The sequence below is a fragment of the Heterocephalus glaber genome, unplaced genomic scaffold (genome assembly GCF_053883595.1).
Source record: "Heterocephalus glaber isolate CG9 unplaced genomic scaffold, H.glaber_assembly_v1.0 deba00000281, whole genome shotgun sequence".
NCBI lineage: Eukaryota > Metazoa > Chordata > Mammalia > Rodentia > Bathyergidae > Heterocephalus > Heterocephalus glaber.
In genome coordinates this window covers 9,309,342-9,337,107 of record NW_028258139.1, presented here as the reverse complement: position 1 = coordinate 9,337,107, position 27,766 = coordinate 9,309,342, and the positions used below count along the sequence as shown (strand labels likewise).

The following is a 27,766-nucleotide window of genomic DNA, read 5'->3' as shown; positions in this document are numbered from 1 at the left end:
GTTACCCACCCAGCTCACACGACTAACACCTTTTTTTTTTGGCAATACTGGGGATTGATCCCAGGACCTAGTGCATATTAGGCAAGCACTCTATCACTGAGCTATATCCCCAGCCCTTATTTTGTATTTTGAGTCAGGAACTCGCTAAGTTGCCCAGGTTGGGCTAGGACTTGTAATTCTTCTTCAGTCTGCTGAGTAACTGGGGTTGCAGGTGTGCATCACCATGCCTTACACAGCTAACAAATTTTTTTTTTGCAGATAGGGTCTTGCTATGTAGTTCAGGCTGACCTTGAACTCACCATGTAGCCCAGGCTGGCCTCCACCTTAGCAAGATCCTGACTCAAAAAATAAGGCCAGGCATGGTGTGCACCTATATAATCCCAACACTCGGGAGGCTGAGATAGGAGGATCGTTGTGAGTTTGAGGCCAGCCTGAGCTACATAGTAAGTTCAGAGCCAGCATGAACTACATAGTGAAGACCCTGTCTCAAAAATAAAAAAAACAAAACAAAAAAAGAAAAATGGCTAGGGAAATAATGCAGTGCTAGAGCACTTGCTTGGCATACCTTAGGCCCTAGGTTCACTTCCCAGTACTAACTAACTAACTGACTGACTTTAGGATAATTTTGGAATGCAGCTGTGCTCACCATGATACTACCAGCACTGTTTTGGGATAATCCTGAATGTACAAAAGAGTTGCAAAAATTAAAGAGTTCCCATGTGCTATTACCCAGTTCCCTTAGTGCAATGGTGACAAACCTATAGCATGCATGCTGCAGCGAGCTGTTTGTTATCATTGAAAACTCTAAAAGGTTCGCCATCACTCCTCTAGTGTAGCATCTTGTATAACAGTGGTCCATTTGTCAAAACTAAGAGATTAATATTTGTGTATGTGCTGCCAAAGCGAGCACAAAGAGATTAGTATTTGTATATTACCTTAAAGTCCAGAGTTTATATAGATTTCACCCATTTTCCAGTAATAATCTTCTGTTTTGAATCTAATCTAGGATACCACTTTTCACTGTTTTGTTTTGCTCTTTGGTTTTTGAGACAGGGACTCCCAACATAATTCAAGCTAGTCTTGAACTCACTATGTAGCCCAGGCTGGCCTCAAACTTGTGGCGATCTTCCTGCCTCAGCCTCCTGAGCACTGAGATTATACACGTGTGCCACCGTGTCCTGTTTACCACGTTGTATGTAAAGATTTAAGTTTTCATTAATCGTGGTTAAAAAAAATAGCTCATGGATTTGCATTTCTGTGAGCACTAAGGACCTTTAGCCTCTCTTCATGTTTATAAGCCCTTAGTATTTCTTCTTTAAACTACCTTGGCTTCAAGTTGTTTCCCCACCTCAGTTGAATAGTTTTCTTTATATTTTTAAATTAATTTTTTATCAGTTTTATTATACATTTATGACTTAATCATTTTAGGTTGTCCTTGATTAGAACTTACAAATTTCCATATAATTTATCAATTCTTTTATTCTGGTTCAGGGCATTGAATTAAGGGCTTGAGTATGCTGAGTTTGTGCAGTACTTAGCATGAGCTAAACTGCCAGCCCAAATCTCTGTGGTTTATGTTCTCTTTCTCCTCCTCTTCTTCCCTTCGCCCCACCTCCCCATCTTGTTTTTGTGTGTGTCACTGGGGATGGCACCCAGGGCTTCATGCATGCTAGGCAAGTATTCTTCCATAAGCTACACCCCAGCCCTTTTTTTCATTTTATTTTAAGACAGGTTCTCACTAAGTTATCCAGACAGCCTCAAACTTGTGATGCTTCTGCTCCAGCCTCTTGAATAGCTGGGATTTATAGGCATGTGTTATCAGGCCTAGCTGCCTTTTTTCTTAAGAAAACTTTTATACTCCAAGGTCATAAATACAGTCTTTTATATTACCTTATATACTTTTTTTTTTGAAGCAGTGAGAATTGAATTCTGGGTCTCACACATACTAATTTTACAGCTTTATAACTTTGCTTTCTTTCATTTTAATCTATCTAGAATTTTTCATATGGTTTAAGGTGTAGGGGTCTAGTTTATAGATTATTTGGTGTCCCAACACCATTTATTTATTAGTCTCTCCTTGACTAATAGGGCAAGTTCTGCCATAATTCAAGTTTCCGTGTGTTCATATTTATTTGAAATATTGCAATATTACTTTTTTTTTTTTGGTACCAGGGATCGAACTCGGGACCTTGGGCTTGCATGGCAGGTGCCGGAACCACTGAGCTAAATCCCCGGCCCTACTATAACTTTTTGCTTTAAAATATTAATTTTTTTTTCATTTTCTTATCATTCAAAAATATTGTAACTTCAATATAAAGGTTATTTTTTTCAGTATCAAGCTTAGAATTTTGTTTCCAAACTCTAGAAATTTTGTTCAGAATTGTATTGAACCTATGATTTTCAGGATAACATCTTATGAAATTGAGTCTTTTAGTTTATCCACACAATATATACCTTCATATATAATGAATGTTTTTAAAGACCCTCAAATGCTCTGAAATTTCTTTTATATAGGACTTATACAATACTTTTTTTGGTATATCCTTTTATTGGTACAATTTAGGTGTGTACAACATAATGACATTCATCATTGGAGATGTGCACCTTTACATACTCTCTTTGTTCTTATTTTTCCCCCTTCCCCTACCCTCCCTTCAACTTCTCCATCTCACCCTACATTACATTGTTCTTTTTTTGTTCTTGTTGTTTTTGCCTTACTACAGTTTGAACCTGGGGCATTCACATTGAGCTACATCTCTTAGCCCTTTAAAATTTTTTTTGGTACCGGGAATTGAACTCGGGACCTTGCGCCTGCGAGGCAGGTGGCGTGTTGGGAGCAATGGTACATAATTTTAGGGTAAAATCATTTGGTTAGCCTAGTTCTCTTATCTACAGCCCAGCTATGGAATTTTTTGATATGGAATTGCTGGGCTGTAGACAGGAGAACTAGGCTAACCAAATGATTTTATCCTAAAATTATGTAGCATTGCTCCCGACAGCAGCGGAACCACTGAGCTAAATCCCCAGCCCCTAGCCCTCTTAAATTTTTTTAAAAATTTGAGGCAGCATGTTTGCTAAGTCTCTTAAATTGCCCAGATTGAGCTGAAATTTGTGATCCTTCTGCCTCAGCCTCCTGCTGTGAACAGAGAAAGTCCTTGACACATAGGAGTTTATATTTTAATGGAAGTAGATAAGCAGTTAAGATTTGTAATGTATCAGCTAGTGATATGAATTATGAAAAAAAAATAAGGCAGGAAAACATATGGTATATGAGTTGAATACCCTATCCCCAAGTACTGAGGATTGAACCAGGGCCTTTGCACTGAGCTACACCCCCAGCCCTTTTTATTTAACATTTAAAGTCTATTTTGAATGCCCAGCCTGTCTTCCACATTTTTAGAACTAAGCTGTCCACTTGCTTCCTTTAAAACTAAGGTACTCTGTTTTTGCTGATTGGTGCAAATATATCATCCAATACAAGGTGTCAGCATGGATGACTTTAAGATCACTTGGTGTTAAACACTGCATGGACAGCTCTTAAAATCATTTCAGAAGAGACTCATTTGATTACAGGATGTGGCTTGTCTGTTACATAATTTCCACCAGGAATATGTTTGTCTTTGGCCACTTGAATAGGACATCAGGGTGAAACAAATTACCTAACTCTCAGGGTGGAACTAGCTTTAGAAATCTGTGAGAATGGGGGCCGTGCTGGCCCCTGTGGTGTGCTGATGAGGAAGGTAGCTGCCTGTAGTTGGTTAGGACAGGCAACCTTTAGGCATATAGGTTTGCAGAGAGAGAAGCACTGTTTTACTCTCTGAATTATTAGCTGAAGTGACTAGGATAAACTCATTTTGTAGCTCTGCAGATAATTTTGCTTTTTCTGTGACCTATACTTTGTGATAGTTTTTCACTTAATACATAGGGGTGTTTTTTCCTTTGTACTGTGTTGAGAAGAACATTTACTTAGATTTAGTTGTCACATGACCAGTTTGAAGTTAAAGCCACTTCAAGCTGAGGAATTAAAAACAAACAAATAGGGCTGGGGATTTAGCTCAGTGGTTCTGCTGCCTGCCTTGCAAGCGCAAGGACCCGAGTTCGATCCCCAGTACCAAAAACACCCAAAAAACCAAAAAAAAAAACCAAATGGCTTGCATTATTCATCAAACTTAGACTTGATCATATAGTTACAATTTTTTTTTTTTTTTGAGATGAGGTCTCATTACATAGTCTAGCCAGACCTAGAATTTGCTGTGTAGCCCAGGCTAGCCTCAAACTGAGGATCTTCCTGCCTCAGCTTCCTGAGTGCTGGGATTACAGATGTGCACCAACACCCCTGGCTTCAGCTTCTTTAGGTATGAAAGATTCTTATTCTGCATCAAGACACTCGTAATTACTGATGTTTGCTGTAGTATGAGGGTAAACTATTTCTCTATACCCTCTAAGTGTCTGTGTGTTGTTATATCAAAGTTGCAGCTCCATTTTGTGGAGCAGTAAGGCTCAAGTGATCGATCCTCCCACCTTGACCTCCCAGGTACCTGGGAATATAGGCACGTGTGACTGTGCCCAGCCCTGCTCAGGTTCCTTCTCTTCATTTTCCTTAATAAGCAGAATGGTTTACTAGTGTTTATTTTTGTCTGTCTGCCCCATATGTTCTTCAGATTATCTGTAAGCTCTAATGGAATTACTAATAGTATCTGCCCATTTTGTAAGCATTTTCTGAAGATTGGTAGGTAATATTTATAATGCTGTTTTAAAACCTTTCCAACATGAATTTTAGATCCAGTAGCCTTGATTGACTGAGTGTGCTGTGCTAGCCACTGTGCTAATTCCTGATACACAAAGCTGAATAAAATGTAGGTCCTTTTGGGCTCAGACCTGGTTAAAGAGAATAAGCATAAATAACAGTACGGCACTTTAGATGTGTAAGGCAGACATGTTGGGCCGCGATTTAGCTCGGTGGCACCGCTCCTGCCTCACAAGGGCAAGGTCCTGAGTTCCATCCCCGGGACAAAAAAAAAGAGAGACATGTTCAAAGTGAAGTGAGAAAGCAGTAGTGAATTTAGATGCAATTTAAAATATTGATTCAGTTAGGAATGCACATCTTAAATATAATTAGCAGCTAAGGGTACGGTACATCTCTGGGAGCTTGCAGTACCCGTTTTAAAACTCAGCTGTCATGTGGAGCTCATTTGCTACTCAAACCATAGGCAGATATTTAACATAAGTGATATACTGATCTTCAGTATTTTTCTGTTGAACAAATTCCGCAGCTTTTGCCATTAAGCAGATAATTAGATATGCAAAGTGTTTAGCTTTTATAATCATTTTACTTGTGACTAAAGGGAAATTAAGCTGTATCACAAACTTTGTGGGAAATTTGTTTTTTATCTGACTTTCATTCCTTCAGTATTTGTGCTATAAATTTTTTAGAGATAGTCATGAAGATTTATTTGAAAATGTCTAAAATGTATGTATATTTTATAAGTATATATATATAAAATCATAGGTGCAGTTTACTGTTTTATATTTTCTTTTTCTTTTTTTTTTTTTGTTGGTACTGGGGATTGAACTCGGGTCCTTGTGCTTGTGCAGCAGGCAGTGAAACCACTGAGCTAAGTCCTCGGCTATATTTTCATTTTGGGAGGTAGTGTACACAGCTGATAATGAATATGATGAGTGTTGTGCTTTGCTTTTGCAGTATAAAACTGTCATTCTGTCATTCTGTTTAAATCTGAAGATGAGAAAAAAAAAAAATTATCAGCTTTGCCAAGCTGGAGCTGGAATACAACTTTTTTTTTTTTTTTTTTGTACCAGGGATTGAACTTGGGACCTTGTGCCTGCAAGGCAAATGGCAGAACCACTGAGCTAAATCCCCAGCCTCTGCTTTTTATTACTATCTGAACCAGTATTAGATTGGCAAGATAGAGAGTTCTGAATTTTTTCTTTCTACCTTGTTTTTTCTTCACTCTGCCTTTTGGCCAGAGAATGATCCATTGAGAACATGATTGGAAATCACAAGATTTATTTATGGTCTCAGCTCTGCCAAATACTAGTCCTGTGTTTTGCGGGGGAATTCATTTTCCTTTTTGGAGCTTCAATTCCATCAACTATGAAAAAGGAGGAGTGGCTCTCTACCTCACAAAGACAGTGATACGACATGTTTTCTGAAAATGATCTGTTTTTACAAACGGGAAGTTTTGGGTGTTGTATCTCTAAGAGTGTGTATTTTCTCCCCCTCCTAAATCTGATGGACATCTCCCTTGATTCTGACTTTTATTCGCCCTCCAGTCCAGTCAGGGCACAGATTAATTGGCATGCTGTTATTCTGATTCATCTCGGGTCCTCCTCCTCTTTCTCACTTTTTCATTTCCTGAGGGTGTCTTGCTGTGGTGGGGATGATATGTCTCCTGGGAAGGGCAGTTCAAGTCGGCTGCAATGTACTAAACTCAGTACTTACTAGGAGGGATTTAGCTTTAGATTACATAAAAGATTATTGGGAAATGTCAGCTAATGTCTGCCAAAATAGTTAGGTATTTTGAACAAAATTAATTGTTGTCTCTTCACTGACTTGATGCTTCTCATTCTATGTTAGAACAGCCAACCTTGAGCTGCATGCACGTGGTGGTGCACATCTGTAATCCCAGCAGTCCAAGAAGCTGAGGCTGCAGGGTTTAAAGTTCCACCCAGCCTGGGCAGTTTAGCAACTTAGTGAGACCCTGTTTCAGAATAAACATGCCTGTCATCCCAGCAGTCTGGAAGGCTGAGACAGGACAATTGTAAGTTTAAGCCTAAGCTGGGTAGTTTGGCAACTTAGCAATACCGTATCTCAAAATTTAAAAAAAGGAGGGGGTGGGGCTGGGGATTTAACTCAGTACAAAACTCTAGGTGCATCTCCAGTGCAGCAAAAAAGCAAAACAAAAAACCACCTGTTCTGTCTACGTCTGGCTGTAAACTTAAGAGGTAGGATGATGCAGTAAGAAAACCACTAGCATGGGTATTGTGGCCTCAGCCCCAGTTGGAGAGCATGGTGGCTGCAAGCAGGGATCCTGAGGCCAACTTCGTGGCCCCAACTCCTGGCTTTATGACATTGGGGAAATTACTGATCCTCTGTACTTGCTTCAGTCTCCTTGTCTGTAACACGGAAATAAGAAGCTTTACCTCTCATAGTGTTGTGACGTTTAAATAAGTAAAGGCTCTAAAAGGGGCACATAGTAAAAGTTACATAAGGGTTACCTGCTCTCATTAACATCCAATTCCTGAAGCAAGCTAAGGGACTAGGGGCAAGTTACTTCATTTATTTTATTTTTTGAAAAGACAGTTCTCTGATTTTTTTGTGTGCATGTTTAAACTCTAATGATGGTAGATCAGAGTTTTATATTTTGGGCTCTTAAAGTTACTCATGTTTTTTATATAGGTGGGACCAAAGAAATAGATACTCCGAATACTACAAGTATTTTAGAAACAATATAGAAAGTAGTATTTTAGCAGCAGTATAGAGGTAGGTACAGTAACTGCGTATTTGTAATCCCAGCTACTCAGGAACTGGGCTGGGGGGATTGCCAAGTTTGAAGCAAGCCCTGACAACCTACCAAGACCCTGTCTCAAAATAAAAATTTTTTAATTTTTTATTATTTACTATTATTATTATTTTGGTACCGGGGATTGAATTTGGGTCCTTGCACTTGTGAGGCAAGTGGTGGAACCACTGAGCTAAATCCCTGGCCCAATAAAAAATTTTTTTAAAAGCTTGAGGCTGTATCTCAGTGATAGAGCATGTTACTTAGCATGTGTGAGGCCCTGGGTTCAATCCCCAATGCCACAAGAAAAATAAATAAATAGTAGGAAATAAAAAAGACACAATTTAGATTGTTAGAATGGGTCTAAGACTACTTATAGATATTATTCATGGAATATGCTAAATTTTAGGTAACCTAATACCCAAACAGGTTTTTCTTTTTTCTTTTTAAATTTTTTTTTCAGGTTTTTATTTTTTAGTGAAAGCTATTAACAACAGAATTGTTAACAGGGTGGCTGTTTTTATGTTTTTGTTTTACATGAATTGGTTCCCCAGAAATAAAAGTTTCAGGGATCAAGTGCAAGGTCCCAAGTTCATGGTTCATCTGTTCTTTCCTTAAGATTTCTTACTCTGTTTTTTTTTTTGAGACAAGGTCTGGCTATGTAGTTTAGATGGGCCTTGAATTCACTGTGTAGCCCAGGCTGGCCTTGAATTTGAGGCAATCCTTCTGCCTCAGCCTCCCAAATGTTGGATTATAGGTATATGCCACTTTTTAAGATTTCTCACATAAGCTGGGCATGGTTTCATGTCTATAATCCCAGCACTTGGGAGGCTGAGGCAGGAGGATCACAGTGAGTTTGAGGCCAGCCTGAGCAACATAGTGAGTTCAGGGCCAGCCTGAACTACAAAGAGAGACCTAGCCTCAAAAAACTGAAAAAAAAAAAAAATTTCTTACATAAGAGAGCATCAAATTCCTAGTGAATCTTCATTAAATATCATATGTCATATATATAGAAATAAGTTGTAGGACGAGCATGATTTCCCATGGCTGTAATTCCAGCACTTGGGGAGGCTGAGGCAGGTGGATCACTGTGAGTGCAAGTACAGCCTGGGTTACATAGTGAGTTCAAGGCCAACTTGAACTACACAGCGAGACGCTGTCTCAAAAAAAAAAATTTTTTTTAAAGAAGTTGTAAGGCAGCATACAACAAAGCTGTTTAGTTTGAATTGGCTTTTAAGCATTGTATCAACATCAAAGGTTTGATTTGACAAACTTACTGCTCTAATGTCTTAGGTGAGGTAGAAGGGTCTTCCACATGTGGAGCAGATAATGTTCTTGTTACCTCTGAGCTGTTAAAAGAACAAGAGGGGATTAGAGGTGACAGGGGTGAATGCTTAGCATGCACCAAGCCCTGGATTCCATCTCCAGTGCCAGAAAAATAATAACAATGAATAATAACATTGAATTCTGTGTCAGTTTGTTAACTTTCCCCCTATTTCTTTGTGATGAAACCTGAAATTTCCATTTCATTTGTCTTTGAGCCCTAAAACTTTCCATTCTGAGAATTAAAATTCTTTTTTGTTGTGACTCTTTTTTTTGTTCTGTTGTTTTTGTTTCTAAGAATGCCCAGTGCTATTTTGTTTGTTTTGTGACACGGCCTTGGTTTACAGACCTGGCTACCCTCGGACTTGCTGAGTAGTTCAGCCTGATCTTGAACTCTCTGTCCTGCCTCAGCCTCTTCAGTGCTAGGGTCATAGGAGTGTGCTACTGTGTCCAGCATTGGGTTATTGAGTGTTGTATTTTTATTAGCGTTGCTCAACTTTTTCCTCTTCACTGAACAGAAAGACTTAAACCAGTTTTTAAATGTCCAAAGTTTCAGGATGAAGGACAACATCATTCACAACTTTGTAATCTTCAGAAATGCCTCATTACCTTTCCTTTTAACTATAGTGCAGAGATTTGAGGGTGAAGGATCATGCAGTCACTGAGCCATTTTATTACTTCCTCATGTGGAGGTTTTTTGTTTTTGTTTTTTTTTTTTGGTACTGAGGATCGAACTCAAGTCCTTGCGCTTGCGCAGCAGGCAGCGAAACCACTGAGCCAAATCCCCGGCCATGTGGAGATTTTGAGAGAGAAAATATACTAAATATATATAAATAAATATACTAAAGTGAAATTCATAAGGAACAAATACAAACTCCGTGCTATTTGTACTGTGCTTGCTCTTCTTTACTGCCTTTTCTTCCTCCTTGCGAAATCATTCTGCATATGTGCCTGCTTTTCTGACCTTCACAGTGGTACCCCTCGAAGACATCATTGGATAAACAGAAAAGCCTCTGAATATCTGAGCTGTGTGACCCAGACATCCTTTGTAACAGGTGTCAGGGGTCTCCATGACTAAGAACTGTGTTCTGGCAAAAAAGCAGCTAAATAGAACTTTATGGGAAAATTTAGCTTTACTGTTGATGTGCATTTGGTGACTGAGTTGTCCTTATTCTTGAACCTCCAGTCTTTCAAGAAAGTTACAAAAATGGTTCCTTGAGTAAACAGTAACTGTTTCATTCATCTTGCCTGTGTCGTTCCTTATTATTGGTGATTTACCAAGAATCAGCCAAACTCAGGATACCACCGATGTGACTGTGATATCAACAAATAAAGCGATTGCCTTCCCAGTCACTAAAAACCCTCTGCCATCTCCCCTAAAAACCCTCCGCCATCTCCCCTGCCTCTGTTAATATGTCTGGACTTTGGGTGAGATACAGAAGAAGGTGGATTGATTACAATAGAGTTGCACTGGGCTGGGGATGTAGCTCAGTGTTGCTGCGCCTGCCTGGTAAACACAAGGTCCTGAGTTCGATCCCTGGTACCAAAAAAACCCCCCAAAAAACCAATAGAGTTGTATCCTTTTACATTTAGCAAGGTACAATGTGTGAATCCTACCTTATTAAAGATTCTAATTTAATTGTTTTGGGTTGCAGCTTAAGCATAGGAAGTTTTTAAAGTTCCATAGATGATTCTAATTAGGTGCAAAGTTTGAGGCCCTCTGTGTCATAATCTCCAGAACAAGATTACAAACTCTTTATAAGATATTTTACATTAATCTTAAACTTCTCTCTCTATTGTTTTTGGTACCAGGATTGAACTCAGGACCTTGTACTTGCGAGGCAGGTGCAGTGCCACTGAGCTAAATCCCCGGCCCTTAAACTGCTCTCTTCAACACAAAGGCTGACTGTAAATTTGATTGTTCTCTATATACTTAGCAGTTAAATACACCCAAAACAGAAAGGAGCCGGTTACTTGGTTGTACAAACTAAGCAAATATCAAGAAAGCTAGCGTGAAGTACAGATTTTTAGGAGGTATTACAGAATACAGAGGAAAGAAATGGTGCCCTAAAGTAGAGCTTTATCAGGAAGGGCTTCTTTAAAGAAAGAAGTGGGGGTCTGGGGATGTAGCTCAGTGGCACCGCGCCTGCCTGGCAAGCACAAGGTCCTGAGTTCATTTCATGGCACTGCAAAAAAAAAAAAAATTATAAAGAAAGAAGCGAAGAAACTGTGTTGAAAACAGTGGAGATGAGTTTGGGACTTGGCTTAGTAGCTTGGAGAGCAGTGACTCAGAGAGAGCACCCAGAGACCTCTGCTAGGACCCAAAAGCTCCTCCTTTGTTCTGAGTCTTCTGTGTCTGAGCTGGTTCTGAGATCCTGAACTGAGCTTTGGTTGTAAGCAGTCCTGATGCTGCTCAGTCCTGCTTAGTCCTCTGAGTGTTTTTCATCTCTGTTTATAGTAGAGGTCGGAAAACCTCCGTGTCTGCAAGAGAGACTCGCAGGTCTAGAGCAGCCAGTCATGGCACACGTTCTGTTGCACACGAGAGAGTTCCACCCACAGGGTGATGCCAGGGAGCAGTCACGCAGGACGATGACGGCTGTCTCAGTGAGAAGCCCCTAGAGGCAAGATCTGTGCCAGCTTGTCCAGGGTGCCAAAGTCATTGTACTAGTGTTCCATGATAGATTACGATAGTTGATGTAATAAATACATATGGGATCCTGTAAGGCGCATGGGAGGAGTGGCACAAACACATAGTATGTACTGTGTGTCTTACAGCAAAGAGTAACAGAATCCTAGGAGTTCAGAAGTGCTGAGACGGAGTCAGGTGGGCAGAATCGAGGGAGAGAGTGTTCTTGGTGGATGTCGGTGTGAGTTGAGTCAGAAGACACAGGTTTGATTCTGTTTTCAACACCAGCACTTTGTGATCTTGGACAGCAAAAACATAGATGCAATTCATGTGTGTAGAAATATAAAGATGTATCTGACAGTACCTGAGAAAATAAAATAGCTAGTGTGCAGAGCTGGTACTACCCACCACCCCTTCAGTACTGGAGCACTGAGCTATATTCCTAGCTCTTTTTATTTTTCTTTCTGTTTTGTTTTTAGACAGGGTCTTACTATGCAGTGTAGGCTGGCTTTAAACTCACAGGGATCCTCCTGCCTCAGCTTCCCAAGTGCTAGGATTACAGGCATACACCACCACAGCTAGCTTTTTCTGTTTTATTTTTTGTTTTTTGAGACAGGATCTTGCTTTGTTGTTCAGGCTTGCCTTAAACTCACTGTGTAGCCCAGGCTCCTAGCCTCAAACTCGTGATGTCCCTCTTGCTTCTGCCTCCGAGGTGTTGGGATTACAGCATGCGCTGTCATGCCCAGCTTTTATTTCTTATTTTGAAACAGGTTCTCACGAAATTGCCCAGGCTGGACTCAAACTTTGATCCTCCTCCCTCAGTCTCCTCCATAGCTGGGATTGTAGGCATGTACCACCATGCCAGCTCCCAGAGCTTCTTTTATATCCAAAGATGGGGCCGACTTTTCTATCATCCAGGCATTTATTGAGCATCACTGTTTGCTTGGTATATGCTATGCATTCCCTGAGGGATAACCAAGAAGTTTAAAACATGTTTGCTGTCCTTCGGGTCTTTTTAATAGTGTGCTTCCAAAGCGACTCCTTCAAGTCTGCATAATCCGTATATAGTCCCAAACTTGTGATGGCTTAACAGTTTGACTCTACAATGTGTGTATAGATACAAAATATAGGGCAGGGGATTTAGCTCAGTGGTTTCACTGCCTGCTGCACAAGTGCAAGGACCCGAGTTTGATCCCCAGTACGAAAAAAACCAAAAACAAAATGTACCCATACAACTAATTCATTTTTAATTTTAGAACAATCATCAATAAATTATGTGAGATACTCAACTTTTTAGTATAAAATAGGCTTTGTGTTAGATGATTTTGTCCAACTATAGGCTAGTGTAAGTGTTGTGAGCACCTTTAAGGTAGGCTAGGCTAAGCTAAGCTGTTTAGTGAGTTAGATATGTTTAAATGACATTTGACTTAAGCTATTTTCAACTTATGATGGGTTTATCAGTCATAAGTTGAGAAGCACCTGTAGTTGGGAAAATGACTAAAATATGTGAAAAAATTAGAACACTGGGTGTGGTGGCACACACCTGTAATCTCAGCACTGGGGAGGTTAAGGCAGAAGGATCACTGCGAGTTGAAGGCCAGCCTGGGCTATATGGCAAGACCCTGTCTGAAAAAAAAAAATTTCTGTTGTATAAAATACTCATTATTGATACTTTGTGCGGCCCACACTCAGACCTATCAGGAGAAATAAAGAGAGTTGGACACAGTGGTCCTGAAGGGATGGAATTTAAGCCAGACTATGATGGAGCCAGACGAGAGCTCTTTAAATGTTGTCTGTGCATAGACTCCAGGGATTGCTGCTAGAGTGGTGTGCTGCTTTATACGAACACTCAGTTTTAAGATATAGCTCTCACCTCCTTTTCCATACTTGCAAAACATTTTATGCTCCCTCCAAATGTTAAGAACAGCAGTGTCTACATGAATAGAGGAACAGGCCTTAGGGGTTTAATGCAGCACTGGCAGGGGACAGTAAGTACGCTCCAAGATAAAGCTTTCCCTCTTACGAAGAGCACCTAGAGTAGGAGTAAGACAGATTTGGGCTAAATGCTGTCTCCAGGAATAGAGGAAAGATTCACCTTACTTCTGCTAATGCTTCTCTAATATTGTTGTGTTATAGCTGCAGACGCGTGTGTGTTATAGTCTTTTATAGATTTATATTCGGTGTATAATGGATGTTGGGAAATGGGAAGAAAGTGTTCAAACGGGAAGGGGAACAAGGGAGGAGGGAGGGAGAAAGGAAGGGAGGGACAAAAAAAGTGAAAATGGAAAAAATGGAAACAAAGCTTTTGTATATAGGGGAGGGGCCTTGAAGGGAAGAATGGGATAAAATAAAATAAAGTTTAATTAAAAAAATTTGAAAGGGCCGGAAATGTAGCTCAGTGGCTCCGTGCCTGCCTGGCAAGCTCAAGGTCCTGAGTTCGATCTTCAGTGCCAAAAAAAAATATTTTTTAAACATTTATATTTGATTTCTTAGGGGAACATTAATATGCTCAAGAAGGGATAATGTTATTCTAAATATTTTATGACTCTGCCCTCTTGCTTTTTTTTTTTTTTTTGGTACGGGGGATCAAACTCGGGTCCTTGTGCTTGCGCAGCAGGCGGTGAAACCACTGAGCTCAATCCCCAGCCACTGCCCTCTTGCTTTTTAACTGAAGGCATCAGATAATTAGGAACAGATGTTAAATTAGTGCTACTCTATTTAATAAAATTCAACTGAGCTTTTGTCTAATGGCCAGATGGCACCTTAGACTTATCTTTTCTGCTCTGAAATATTGATGGTGTAAGAGAGGCTAAGTTGAGGGCAGGGATTTGAATTCATTTCTCAATAGAACTAAGATCTTTGTCAGACTCAGCAAAGGGGAAAAGACATTTTATGAGGTGAGACAGTGTTTTATATCCAGAAAGACAGTTACATTTTACTTTCCATGGATCAGCATCAAGCCTGATCTTTTCTACTTGTCAGCTTCCTCTTTTTTTCCCCTGTCTTATGCTGAAGAATCCTGGAGAGCTGGAAGCCTGCATTCTGTATGCCATTTTCCAGCACTATGCTGTTGTTGATGCTTCTGCTGCCCCGAAGCCTTCTCATTATTCTTAGATCTGTTCTAGTTCATCCTCATTCATTTTCTTTTTCTCATTCATTTTCACTCCCACCCCTTCTGTCTTTCTCTGTGTCTGTGTCCCTAGGCTGTCTCTCTCTCTGTGTCTCTCTATCTGTATCTGTGTCTCTGTTTCTATTTCTCTGCCTCTCTCTGTCTCTGTCTGTCTGCCCCTCTCTCTCTGTCTACCCACCCCCCCTTTCTCGTACTGGGAGTTCAACCCAAGGCCTTCACACAGCTGTATCCCCAGACCTCAGTCCTTTTTCTATTTTTGTGAGACAGGGTCTCACTTGCCAAGGCTGAGCGCAAACTTCAGACCCTCCTGCTTCTCCTCCTTTAAGTTGTGGGTGTCAGGTATTGTGTCCCAGTGATGGGAAATCTGACTAATAAACTTACATTAGAGTAGTAGCAATAAATGTTGAGAAAGGGAGAAAACATATGTTTAGATATATTAGGATACATTTAAGAATAAATATATTGAAGACCAGGGATTTAGCTCAGTGGTTCTGCTGCCTGCCTCATAAGCGCAAGGTCCCGAGTTCGATCTCTGGTACCAAAAAAAAGAAAGAATAAATATATTGAGATATGTATAGTACTTAACACGTTCACCACGGGGCTATAGTTCATGTGTCTCACTGCTGGACAGCTTGAACCACCAGTGGTCCATGCATGACTGTCCCATCAGGTGGCTTTTTATTTTTTATTAGTAAACACTGATAAAAGTGATTAGATTCTTTTATACCACCAGTGGTACAAGCTGTCCAATGGGACAGTCATGCATGTACCACTAGAGTAACACTAGTGGTGGAGACCTTTTTAAAGATAAAACTACGGGGTGGGGGGGGAGCCGGGTGGAGGGGTGCATGCCTCTAATCCCAGCAATCAGGAGGCTAAAGCAGGAGGATCATGAGGATCACCATGAGTTCAAGACCAGCCTGGGATACATAGTGAGGTCAAGGCCATCCTGAACTACATGGCAAGACCCTGTCTCAAAAAACAAATAAACAAAATTAATGATTGGGTCTGGGGATGTAGGGTGTGTGCTTGTATGCAGGAAGCCCTGAGTTTGTTTTTCAGCATCACAAAAATTAATAATTAGCAGACTTTTCAATCTCACAGAAGTACTTTTTAGGACCCCTTGTTTATTCCTCTTTTCTTTAGGCTCATCCTAATTACAAGCACACCCGCCACCCAATAATTGGTTATTTGAATATCTAGCTGGCTAGCATTCTTAAGAATAATAGAGAAAACCCTTATAATTCAGCATAAACACTCATGTGATTGAATATTGTGTATATACTAAGAACCACAGAAGCTGTACACCGAAAATGAATTTTATTATTATTTTTTTTTGGTACCCGGGATTGAACTTGGGTCCTTGCCGCTTGCGCAGCAGGCGGTGAAACCACTAAGCTAAATCCCTGGCCCTAAAATGAATTTTATGTCATATGAATTTTACTAATATGAATCTCAATCCTAAAAACGAATACCAGTTTGTGACAATATTTCTATATTCCCTCCTCTTTGGGATACATGTGTGAAATTCAGACATTCAAGAGATTCTCTTTACCTAATTCAAATAATTTCACAGCCTGAATTGAGATTGTTAAATACCTACATATCTCTAGTTCCAGTAGGTACCAGAACCCTGTTTGTATTTACATTATTTTAAATAAATGGAAATATATTTTTTACTAAGTTATGATCACTATAAAAAATTTATACAGTACACACTTTTTTTGTAATCTTGCCCCTTAAAAATAACTCCAATAGGCTGGGGATTTAGCTCAGTGGTTCTGCTGCCTGCCTCGAAAGCTCAAGGACCCGAGTTTGATCCCGTTTGATCCCCAGTACCAAAAAAAACCATAACTCCAATAAGGGCCAGGGATTTAGCTCAGTGGTGCCACACCTGCCTCACAAGCACAAGGTCCTGAGTACTGAGTACTGCATTTCTGGTACTGCAAAAAAAAAAAACAAAACAAAAAACTCCAATAGTATATTTTTCTAGTATTTTTGCCTATATAAATATTTTAATATATATGAATATATGCAGATTAATGTGTGTTCATATTTTAAGTAGCATCTGTTTTCCCACTGTACTGCAGAACCATTTTGCCATAAATCCTTTGACCATGTGTGTATTTCCTAGATTTGTTTTTCTTTTTTTTTGGAGACAGGGTCTCACTATGTAGCTCAGGCTAGCCTTGAAGCAGCAGTCCTCCTGCCTCAGCCTCCCAAGTGCTGGGATTAGAGGTGTGTGCTACCACCCCTGGCTTATTTCCTAGATTTTAATTGATTTTATTGCCCATCTTTAAGCTCTTACCATACTGTCTTAATTACCTTTTTTTTTTTTTTTGGTACCGAGGCTTGAACTTGGGTCCTTGAAATTGGGAGGCAGGCGTTTGGGAGGCAGGCGGTGGCACCACTGAGTAAATCCCTGCCCCCTATTACTGTACCTTTATAATGAATCCTGATAACTGACAGCATGAGTTTTCTAAGTTTGTTGTTTTTCAAAGAATGGCTTAATGCCTGGCCCTTTTTATTGCTGTGAGAATTTTAGAATCAGGTTGTCAGTTGCCATAAGAAGAAACCTGCTGGTTCTTATAGTGGAGATTGTGTTGAAATAATAGGTTAATTTGGGAATCATGGACATCTTTACAGTATTCAGTGTTCCAGTCTATGAAGATAGTATACATTCCTTAATTTACTTAGAACATCTCTAGTTTATCTCATTAACGCTATAGTTTTTTGTGTAGAGTTAATAATGCAATATAGGCTTCCTTCAGATTTAAAGTCTTCTTTTATAGTGGTCAAATAGTTTGGATGAACCATTTATATTTTCCTGGAGGTATTACTACTTCAAATCCTTGCATATTAAAAATCATGCTACTTGCCTCACAAGCGCAAGGACCCGAGTTCGATCTCCAGTACCAAAAATAAAATCATGCTACTGAAGTCCTTGCCCAGTGTAAATGGTTGAGACCTGATCACAGCTTCTGGTCAGGGTCTTCATCTTTTCTATTACTTAGCTGAGCTGAACAGAGCGTGTCCAGAGACTTTTAGCTTGTGTCTAGATGTCAAGGCAGGCTAATGTTGAGCCAGTGGCATGGCTGCTGTTGGGCCGCTTTAGCCTGCCTTGAAATTTCTTTTGAGATTAATTAGTCCGCCACCCTTAATCTCAGACTCAGGCAAAGTCTGGACACAAAAAATGCAGATAAACCTTCTGCCAAACCATAACACACACCGTCTGGAGTCCAGCAGCCAAAATTATTCTACTACTTGTAAATCTTGGTCTTGGTCTCCACTGCATTCTGATCCATTGGTTCTCTTCTGCCTTTCTTACCATGCCTTACCCTCTGGGTTCACATGACTTAGAGCTTACTGTACCATATTGAAATCAGTGATTCACATGCTAGTCTTCTTAGCTGAATAGTAAATTATGTAAGAACCAAAAATGAGTCTCATTTTTCCTTATGGCTCCAGTGCCTACCACAGTGCCTGATGTACACTGTGGTCCTGTTAAACGTGGAAACGAAGACTACATTACTGGTCTTTATTACTTTTGCTAAGGAAGAAGCAAGATTTGCATTTCTACTGTCTCTCCATTCCAATGATAGTATCAGAGTAATTTTTGTTTTGGTTTTTTGAGATGTAATATTGCCGTATCGCCTAAGCTGACCTCAAATTTCCTAGGCTCCTGTGGTCCTCCTGCCTCAATCTCCTAAGGAGCTGAGACAACAGATATGCACCACTGTGTCTGGGAAGATAATGCAAGAGTTTTGGTGTTTGCATGCTTGTTTGCAGTACTGGGGATCTAACCAAGAGCCTTACTCAGGCAAGACAAGTGCTCTACCACTGAGCTACAACCCCATCCTTGTTTTGTGTTTTTGAAGTGCTGGGGATCCAACCCAGGGCCTCACATATACATGGTAGGCAAGTGCAGTACCACTAAGCTACAGTCCCAGCCCCTGAATAATTTTTTTTTCCTGTACAGAATGGAACTCAGGACCTTTCGCTTGTCAGGCAGCTGCTGTGCCACTCAGCTACATCTCTGGCCTTTCCAGAATTATTTTTATTGTTTGTTTGTGTATTTATTTGTATGTTTGTTTGTTTATTTATTTTAAAACTGTTAGGAATTAATTTAATTTTTACAGATGATCATGACATATTAGGTGGTTTGATTTTCTTAAATCTGTACCAGACCATAACCTCAAAAATGTTAATGTTGAAAGGTAGTGCAACAATGTCTATTAACAAAACTGCTTAATAATGTTGAGAAACAGCACGAAACACTTTTTCTTTTACAGCTACCTTTCTAAATCCATTCTCAATGCATTCTCTCTCCCTTTCAGAGTATCAGTTGTGCAGACTGAAGAGGTGAAAAATCAATTTCTTTTTTTAAAAAAAAAAACAAAGTAGAGCCTATTTACAAAACATGCAAAAGAATTTTACGTAAGGTGTTACTGTAGAACTAGCTTAAAGGGAATACAGCTGGGGGACAGAATATACCTTTACGTCTACAAATATAGGTCCTTTTCCCTACTTTCTGGAAGAAATACATTGTTTAGGGCATGGGCTATAAAACGGCATACAGTGCAAAGACAAAAAGAAAGAGTTTGTAAATCCTTTATATTTCCAGCAGGTGAGATAATATACTTGAGGGCTGAGGTTAAGCAGCCAGAATGCAACAGTGATTGAATACATGACCATTTCTCTTTTAGCAGGTTCTTTGTTCTCCTCTTCTAGAAGTTGTAGACGTCTATTTAGTTTGATTATCTGTCGTCTTAATGAAGCTGCATCTACAACATTCATGTCATCTGCCGCTCCTTCAACTGTTGGATCTATATTTGAAATGCCACACATAGAATCATTTCTGACCAGCTGTCCATTTTGGCGAACAGCATTTTCACTCATAGAGCACTCTCTTTTTAGCCTGCCAGCTGCACGGATCTGTTCATCATTTTGAGGGGTTGGAGGAGGTCTTTCTATGTCCAGAAAATCTAGTGGTCTTTCATTTAGTGTAAGTACACGAGGTGGTATTTTTAGTGGCAGAGGTTTTAAAGGAGTAGACTGAATAAGGTCAGGATCTGCTGGTCTTGAAAATGAAATGTCTTCATTATTTCCTGCTACAACAATCCTCTCTGGAACTTGCATTATCACACTAGCATTTGGAAGTCCTTCTTGGAATACTTGTTTCAGGTCAGGATTTGGTGGTGCTACTTTTAATTTTTCCAGGACCCTCATTTGCTGACTAATGCCTTCGGTGTATTCCATTTCATACTGAATTTGACTAATTTCTGCCATCTCAGCAGCAGTGGGAGAAGGAAACGCTGCCACACTAACCAAATGTGTACCAAGTACCGCTTGCTGTTGGCACTATCTGTTTCTGTGCTTCATATTAAATCCTTAACTGGATTCACTGTGCATGGTCTGGACTTGGAGCCACTGGTGTCCCCCGGGTCCTCCGCAGAGTCGCGCAGAGGGCCGCCGCCCGCCGCCTCCCGGGGCGCTCTCAGAGGCCGTTCGTTGGCCGAGCGCCTGCAGTGGGCAACCTGGGCGAGGCACCCGCAGAACGGCCCACAGAAGGCCGGGACAGACGCGGAACATCCGGGCTATTGTTTATTTATTTTTAAAATAAATTTTATTTTACTTTATCTCATTCCCCCCCTTAACCCCCCTCCCCTCCCTGTGTACAAAAGCTTTGTTTCCATTTTTTTCTTGTCCCTCCCTTCCTTTCTCCCTCCCTCCTCCCTTGTTCCCCTCCCATTTGAACACTTTCTTCCCATTTCCCAACATCCATTATACACCTCAGTCCTTATTTCCACATTCAGTTTCTCACACCAGAGAAACAGTGCAGTACGTAAACATGTGTCTGATTTCACTTAAGAATATGGTCTCAAGGTCCGTACAGTTAGCTATAAATGTCTGAAGCCCATCCCTCTTTATGACAGGATTTATGGTACTCCGTTGTATAAGAAAAACACATCTTCTTTATCCACTGGTCATCCACTGGTTGATGGGCATTTGGGCTGCTTCCAGATTTAGCTGTTACAAACTGCTGCCATAAACATGGGTGTGCATATATTGCTATGGTATGATGTTTTTAGTTCTTTCGGGAAGATACCAAGAAGAGGTATAGCTGAGTCAAAAGGAACTTCTAGTTTTAGTTCTTTGAGAAATCTCCACACAGGGCCGGGGATTTAGCTCAGTGATTTTGGTGCCATCCTCGAAAGTGCAAGGTCCCAAGTTGGATGCCCAGTACCCAAAAAAAGAAAAAGAAGAGAGCTACAGTTTAGGGGCCGGGGATTTAGCTCAGTGGTTTCGCCGCCTGCTGCACAAGCGCAAGGACCCGAGTTCGATCCTCGATACCAACAGAAAAAAAGAGAAATCTCCACACTGATTTCCACAGTGGTTGCACCAGTCTACACTCCCACCAGCAGTGGAAAAGGGTTTCTTTTCCCCACAGCCCCGCCAGCATTTGTTATTGATTGATTGATTTCTTTTTTTTTTGGTACTAGGGATCGAACTCAGGACCTTGTACTAGCCAGGCAGGCACAGTGCCACTGAGCTACCCCACTGTTTGATTTTGGGGGGGGGGGGTTAACCAGGGATTGAACTTGGGACCTTGTGCTTGCCAGACAGGTGGTGAAACCACTGAGCTAAATCCCAGGCCCTCTTTTGATTTCTCGATAGCAGCCATCCTTTATGGAGCGAGATGGAATCTCAGCATTGTTTTAATTTGCATCTCGATGACCAGTGATGTTGAACATTTTTTCACGTATTTATTTGCTGTCAGAATAATTTTTAAACCTGAGCTCTGATTATAATTTTGTATTTCAAAGACTTCAGTAAATCATTGCCTACTGTTTCTGAGCTTTGTCATTCACATTCCTCTGTAGTCCTTTGTGTGCCTAAAAACCATATAATAATTAAACTGGGCTACCTGCTCTTGCCCCTTTTTTATAGCCCCATGCTTTTGTCAGCATTGTCTCTTCTACATGGGCTTTACCTGTCAGTCTTCCCACTTCAGAAATACAGTAGAAATGCCGCTGCCTCCGTAAAGCTTTCTGTCATTCCTGCCTTCTCTTGTCATCTTTGTCTGAACTCTTACTTAGTGCTTTGTGGCATGACATTATTTTCATACCCCAGTAAGTGATAAATCCCCTGAGCAAAGGTTGACCTTTGTTTTCTCTGCTGTTTCTAATTATTGCATTGGATATAAATTACATTGACTGTAAATTAACTTTTGGTATTTTAGTTTTAAGGCAACTGGTCAAAACAACTGTCAAAATTCTTCCTCTGCATTGACCTACAAATAAATGCATTCAAATCAGAATCTATGTAGGGCTAAGCAATATATTTATTCCTGGAACTTGGGTTTAGGAAGATTTTTTTTTCCAGAATGACATCTACTATTTTCACACTTTTTTTCTTTTTAGTGCATATTGATTATACAGATTAAGGAGTTCCATTTTAGCAGATTTGTACCTGCACATGATATATTTTAATCATTTTTCACACACCCCCTCCCCTAGCCTTCCTTGCCCACTGACCCCCTGGTGACACTGTTGCATTACTGACCAGTCTTTGTGTGACTCTCCTTCTCCTCTTCTAGGGCACTGTCTTCAGTCTTGAGTCCGAGGAGGAGGAATATCCTGGCATCGCTGCAGAAGATAGCAATGACATTTACATTCTGCCCAGTGACAATTCTGGACAAGTCAGCCCCCCAGAGTCGCCAACCGTTACAACCTCTTGGCAGTCGGAAAGCCTGCCTGTCTCAATGTCAGCGAGCCAGAGCTGGCATACAGAAAGCCTCCCAGTGTCCCTTGGCCCTGAGTCCTGGCAGCAGATTGCAATGGATCCTGAAGAAGTCAAAAGCTTGGATAGCAACGGAGCTGGAGAGAAGAGTGAGAACAACTCTTCCAACTCTGATATTGTGCATGTGGAGAAAGAAGAGATCCCTGAGGGTGCGGAGGAGGTGGCCGGGGCTGCTTCTGCTGTGCCTACCAGGGAGCCACAAGAGGCTTTGCCCGGAGCCCCTGCTCCCTTGCTTCCACACATCACTGCCACTTCTTTGCTGCAGACAAGGGAACCTGACCCGGAAGTGATCACAGTTGAGGAAGTCAGCCCTGCTCCATCTCTGTTCGTAGAACTCAGTGAAGAAGAGGTAAGAGCAGCCACCATGGAGCCTCATGAAGTGGATGAGGGGGTGCCCCCTTCACTGCTGAGGGAAAAGGAGGCTCCTGTGAGGAAGGAGAGGCTCAGGAGGGAGTGCCCCCCTGCCCAGGAGGTAAAGGCCCTCCCCGTGCCTGAGGCCAAGTCTGTACTGCTCTTCGGAGGGGCTGCTGCTGTGGCCCTCCTGGCAGTGGCAGTTGGGGTCGCCCTGGCTCTGAGAAGAAAATAGTGGCTTTTTCAGAAGAGAAAGAAGATGAAAAGGGTCTAAGGTTTTAGTTGTATTAGCTGGAATTTGAGGTGCCAGCATCTGATTGGACATTTAAGGAACACGCTGAGAGAATTGGGAATGTCTGCTCAACAAGCAGTGGCCTGACCCACACATTGGGGCCAGTGGTAGATAGAGTGCATTCACTATGATCTCATCGTCAGTTCCAAGGGCCTTGGCTCGTGCTAGACTCAGAATCATGACTAAAGTACTCCCTGTAGAACAGGGTTTCTTGGCGTTTCAATGCTCCCCTGTTAGAGAGGCTCCTGTGAACTGGAGGATGTCAGCAACGTCGCTGGCCTCTGCCCACTAGATGCTGGTAGCACCCCATCCCAGTGAGGAAACCAAAAATGTCTCAGACATTGCCAAATGTCCCCTGTGGGCAAAGTCACCCCCTGTGGAGGTCCACTGCTTTAGAGGGAGAGGGTTACTTTTGGGAAACCCAGGGTAGAAACTCCCAGGCTTAGCTGTGGGTTTAGTTTGTCTTGATGAACAGCCTGTGTTCCGCAGCAGCTCCTCTTTTGCCTCCTCTTCCCCCACCATCCTGTAGTGTAAGGGCGCTGTCCCTGGGTCACACCACCCCACAGGCACTGTGCTGCTCTTCTCCCCATGTCCCCAGGCGGTCTGTGCGAGAGGGTTCATCTGCCCCATGCCTCTGCCATGCCCGATGAGCCCCCGAGGCTTCCTGCAGCTTCACTTTGCAGAGATGCTGCCTTTATGAATCTTGAAAGAATTAAATAGACAGTAACAAAAATCCAGGCCCAGGCTTCCCTAACCTGTAAGTTACTGGCTGCAGAGACATCTGTCTTTAGAGGCAGGGTGGTGACCCGACCAGGGGCCCTCTTCAAGCCCTTTTTGTCACGGTCACCCCACTTTCCTGTAGTGACTGGCTTGCCAGCACCTCGGGGATCGTGTGCTGCTGTCTGGCCCTGGGTCAGTATATTCCAGTATCTGGCCTGTCCCAGGACTGGTTGTCCAGCTCTGTGGGTCTCTTATTATGTGGTATTATGAGGATTGTCATCCTCACACTTACAGAGCGAATTGGGACATATTAACTGTGCTATCATTGAAATAAAATGATAAATATTTTATCAATCCCAAATATCACTGAAATTTAAAGTGAGAATAAAAAGCTTAAACTTTAAGTCTGAGGCTACCGTGAGGTTCTAGTTTGGCCTTCACAGTATGGAGGCCTCTTCACCTGAACTCTTCACGGCCCAGATGCCAAGGGAAAGAAGCTGGAGGGACCCAGGCCACTGTGCGGTTGAGGGGCAGCATGGCTGATCCCACCCCTCAGGAGGGGTGGGGCTGTGTCCTTTCACAGCTGAGGGGCACAGTGACTCTGCAGGGCCCACAAGCTTGATAAGAAGTCATCTCAGATTTATCTTAGTGGATGTAACAAATTACTTTTTAGATCCTGAAATTTATAATAAAAATACTTTACCTACCCTGATCACTAAGACCTGACGTTTTGAATGTGCTTTCTTTTTAAAGTTAAATTTTGAAAATCTCCTAAAGCAATACTTTTTTTTTTTTTTTTTGGTACCAGGGATCGAACTCGGGCCCTTGCACTTGTGCAGCAGGCAGCGAAACCACTGAGCTAAATCCCTGGCCCCCTAAAGCAATACTTTTTAAAGCTGGTTAAGAAGAGACCGGGTGTGTATTCGTGTTTTACAGACCTATCATCCTCTCTGTCTCTGTTCCGAATCTCAGTGTCCAGTTAGAGAGTGATACAGTGGGGCTCAGTTCACAAACGCTTTTTGCAAAGTTTGGTTTGCAAACAAGCATTTGCCAACAGCATTTGTTTTTGTTTGCAAACTCTGCATCGGGTGGCAAACACAGGTATAGCCATCTTTCCCACACAAACACAAAGGTGGCCATCTTTCCAGAATCGTAGAACAGATGAAGTTCGTGAACCGAGGTAGCACTGTGTTTGTGAGGGTTTGGATGTATCTTGGTGTGATGTGGCTGGAGGTGAGGGCAGAACAAGGCGAGGGAGGTAATGTTGTCTCCTTGGGCTCTGCTAGTTGCCCGGGATTAGTGTGTACTCTAATTGTTATATTTGTGTTTGCATAGGTTAAGAGCAGAGGGACTGGTAAGTTCCCTTGATTTTTTTCAAAAATCTTTTCACAATAAAGTATTTTCCTTCCAGTGTTACTCTGGATCCTCACAGCTATTGGCTGAGCACATTTAAGTGCTAACAGAAGTTTGGTTGTTTTGTGAGCTGCTAAGAGGCAATAAATATGTGGCTTAGATATTTTGGGTCTGTATTCTCCACCAAGGCAAGAATAAGGAAGCCATGAGTTGAGCTGACACTTGCTACTTTTTTATTGTCCCACCCATTGAACATTAAAGTATTTTGGCCAAGTATATTTTCAGGGTGATGGTAAATACTCTCTTCCGTTGACTTTCCTGAGTGATAGAGTTTGTCAGAATCTCTATTCTTTCTTCACTTCCTTCTTTGCTCCCCTGGCCAAGGGCCCACATTGAGGGTTGCTGCTTACTGCAGCTCCTGGGTTTTGCAGGTACATATTTAAAAAATTATTTCTCAAGTCCTTCTCCTCTTTTAGGGCCTGATAGGAGGCCCTTCCTTCTCATTCCCTGACTCACATAATATCTAACTCTAGGTGAAGGAGAGATTCAGAATACACCCAGTTTAGAGACTGCAGGTATCAGAATTAAGAGCATCACCCCATTTGTCCTCCTGCATTCTTTGTGAACTGTACAGGGAAAGTTTGATTAGTTCTGTAGGACTTTTTTTTGTAGCTGAGGTTCTCTTGGGCCTTGTCCATTTTAAGCACATGCTTGACCACTGAGCTACACCCTCAGCCCTCTGTAGAACTCTTAACTGCTCTATTGAATGTCATGATTTCTTATCACTTGGCATAAAGCCAGTGAAGGTTTTCTCAGAAAAATACAAGGGTTAAAGAATGTCAGCTCATCCTCTGTACTGATGTGGTGATTCAGAGCCCACAGACCCATGCCTTAGGAGGACACTCAGGATCTTTACTGCCCTCTAGGGCACATTCTTGGTCAGGGAACAGATTGTTGACCTGATTGTGCATCCCCCACCCCAGGGCATCCCTGATTCTTCTGCTTGCTGGTGTGCCTGTCCATCTCATAGCAAATGCAGCCACCGCCTAGGTTTGGGGGCAGTAAACAGTGAACTCAGAGATGTTTTGAACCACAACTGATGGTCTCAGGCTTTGTGCCAGTTCCATCTGATGATACAGAAGCAATGCCTGCTCCTTGGCGTTTTCTCTGAAGGTGTGTGTGTGACATGGACATTTGACTTTTGGATTAAGAGCCATTTCATAGAAATAAAAGATTGTGTAGGTAAGAATTTTTTCCTTTCTCAGTTTCTTTTCACAGATTCTCTTCCACAAAACTTGAGGTATAATGACCATATTATTTAGCAAGAGGGTCCATACTTGATCCCTGATAGGCTCAACTGTTCATTCACTGTGCCAGAACCCAGACCTGCTGTTAAATAAAGATCACCTCCCCACTGGGAGATTAGTGTTTAGGAGGTGCTTGTTTTCCATATTAGTGTCCTCTTCCTAGAAAAAAACTGTAGGAAACTTTAATTTTTGCAGATGTTGAGCATTTGCAACATGCCAGTAGTTGTTGCAGTGCTCTCATGGGCCTTAGTACACCTGTACCTTTGTGGTTCTGATAGCTATTCCTATCCCTTTGCTTCCCATAACACTGAGAGTCTTATGTAGCCCAGGCTAGCTTCAAAACTCATGGCAGGGGTTGGGGATGTAGTTCAGTGTCTCCACGCCTGCCTGGCAAGTGCAAGGTCTTGAGTTTGATCCCTGGTATAGATGTTGGGGTGGGGGGGACGACTTCACAGAAATCCTGCCTCAGCCTCCCAAGTGCTGGCGTGATACATGTGCAACACCATGCCTGGCTGCTGTTTTGTCCAGGTTCTTATGCTGTGATTGTGCAAAGTTGGCAGTGTTGGTGGGCTGGGACAGGGGCCAAGACTAAGTGCCAGCCCGCAGCCGTATGCGTCTTTGCTCTGCTCGCCTGTTTGGTGTCTATAGAGGTACTGTATCGGTGTAAGTGCTGAGCGTGTTCTACTGTGGAAAAATAAGGTGGTGGCCAGGGCTTCTCTGATGGCACCAAATGGATGTCTTCCCTCAGTGCCAGATGAGGTCCTTGTCATTGCTGGTGACTCTTCACCAGCTCTTAGTGTGCTGGTTTGCTTGTGAACAAGGCTGTGTGATGTGACACAGGAATCAAGTGCCGAGTGGGACAGGTGAAAGTGCTGACACATTTTTCTCTTCTGGTTCTTGGTCCCATCGCTTTTTCCTTGCGGAAGCTGTCAGCCCCGGGGTGGGGATGTGGGTGGGGATGTGGGTGAGGTGCGGAACACCTATAGGGTTCGAGTGGCCTCTTGCCCCTCAGGTTACCAGTTCAGGGCTGGCTGGGAACATCATGCTCAGCCGATGGATGACTTCGGTGAAAATCCTCAGCCTCCCACAGCAGTCATGGCAACTGCACTCGGTTACAGAAAGTCAGCTCCGCAGTGCACAAGACTATCCTGTAGTTGGGTCATGTGTGAGGAGGGTTCCTCAATTGGAAACTCATGATACTAAGGTACTACTAATACAGCCCATGTTCCCCTGCTTCATGCAGGGCTGGCTAACCTCAGCCTGCCTTGCCATGTTCCTGTGCATCCAAACCCTCAGGGTCTTTCCCATGTTTGTTTACACCCTCAGAGCCCTTGCTAAACA

At 42.0% G+C, this 27,766-nt stretch overlaps 1 protein-coding gene and 1 pseudogene across 10 annotated transcripts in view; one reads left to right on the top strand and one right to left on the bottom strand.

The window, feature by feature from the left end:
• Window positions 1–24,484, top strand: part of Bcl2l13 (BCL2 like 13) — a 94,771-nt gene extending 70,287 nt beyond the window's left edge. For 9 of the 10 annotated variants that reach the window (XM_021249504.2, XM_004837599.4, XM_004837598.4 and 6 more), the window contains one exon: window positions 22,200–24,484. In XM_021249504.2, the coding sequence (XP_021105163.1) occupies window positions 22,200–22,988 (789 nt within the window). In that variant the 3' untranslated portion in view covers window positions 22,989–24,484. Of the gene's footprint in view, window positions 1–16,632; window positions 18,420–22,199 lie in introns of those variants that run through there. The other variant, XM_087182277.1, reaches the window with a different exon arrangement.
• Window positions 18,932–20,014, bottom strand: LOC101712788 (mitochondrial fission factor pseudogene; annotated as a pseudogene).
• Window positions 24,485–27,766: the final 3,282 nt, after the last annotated feature.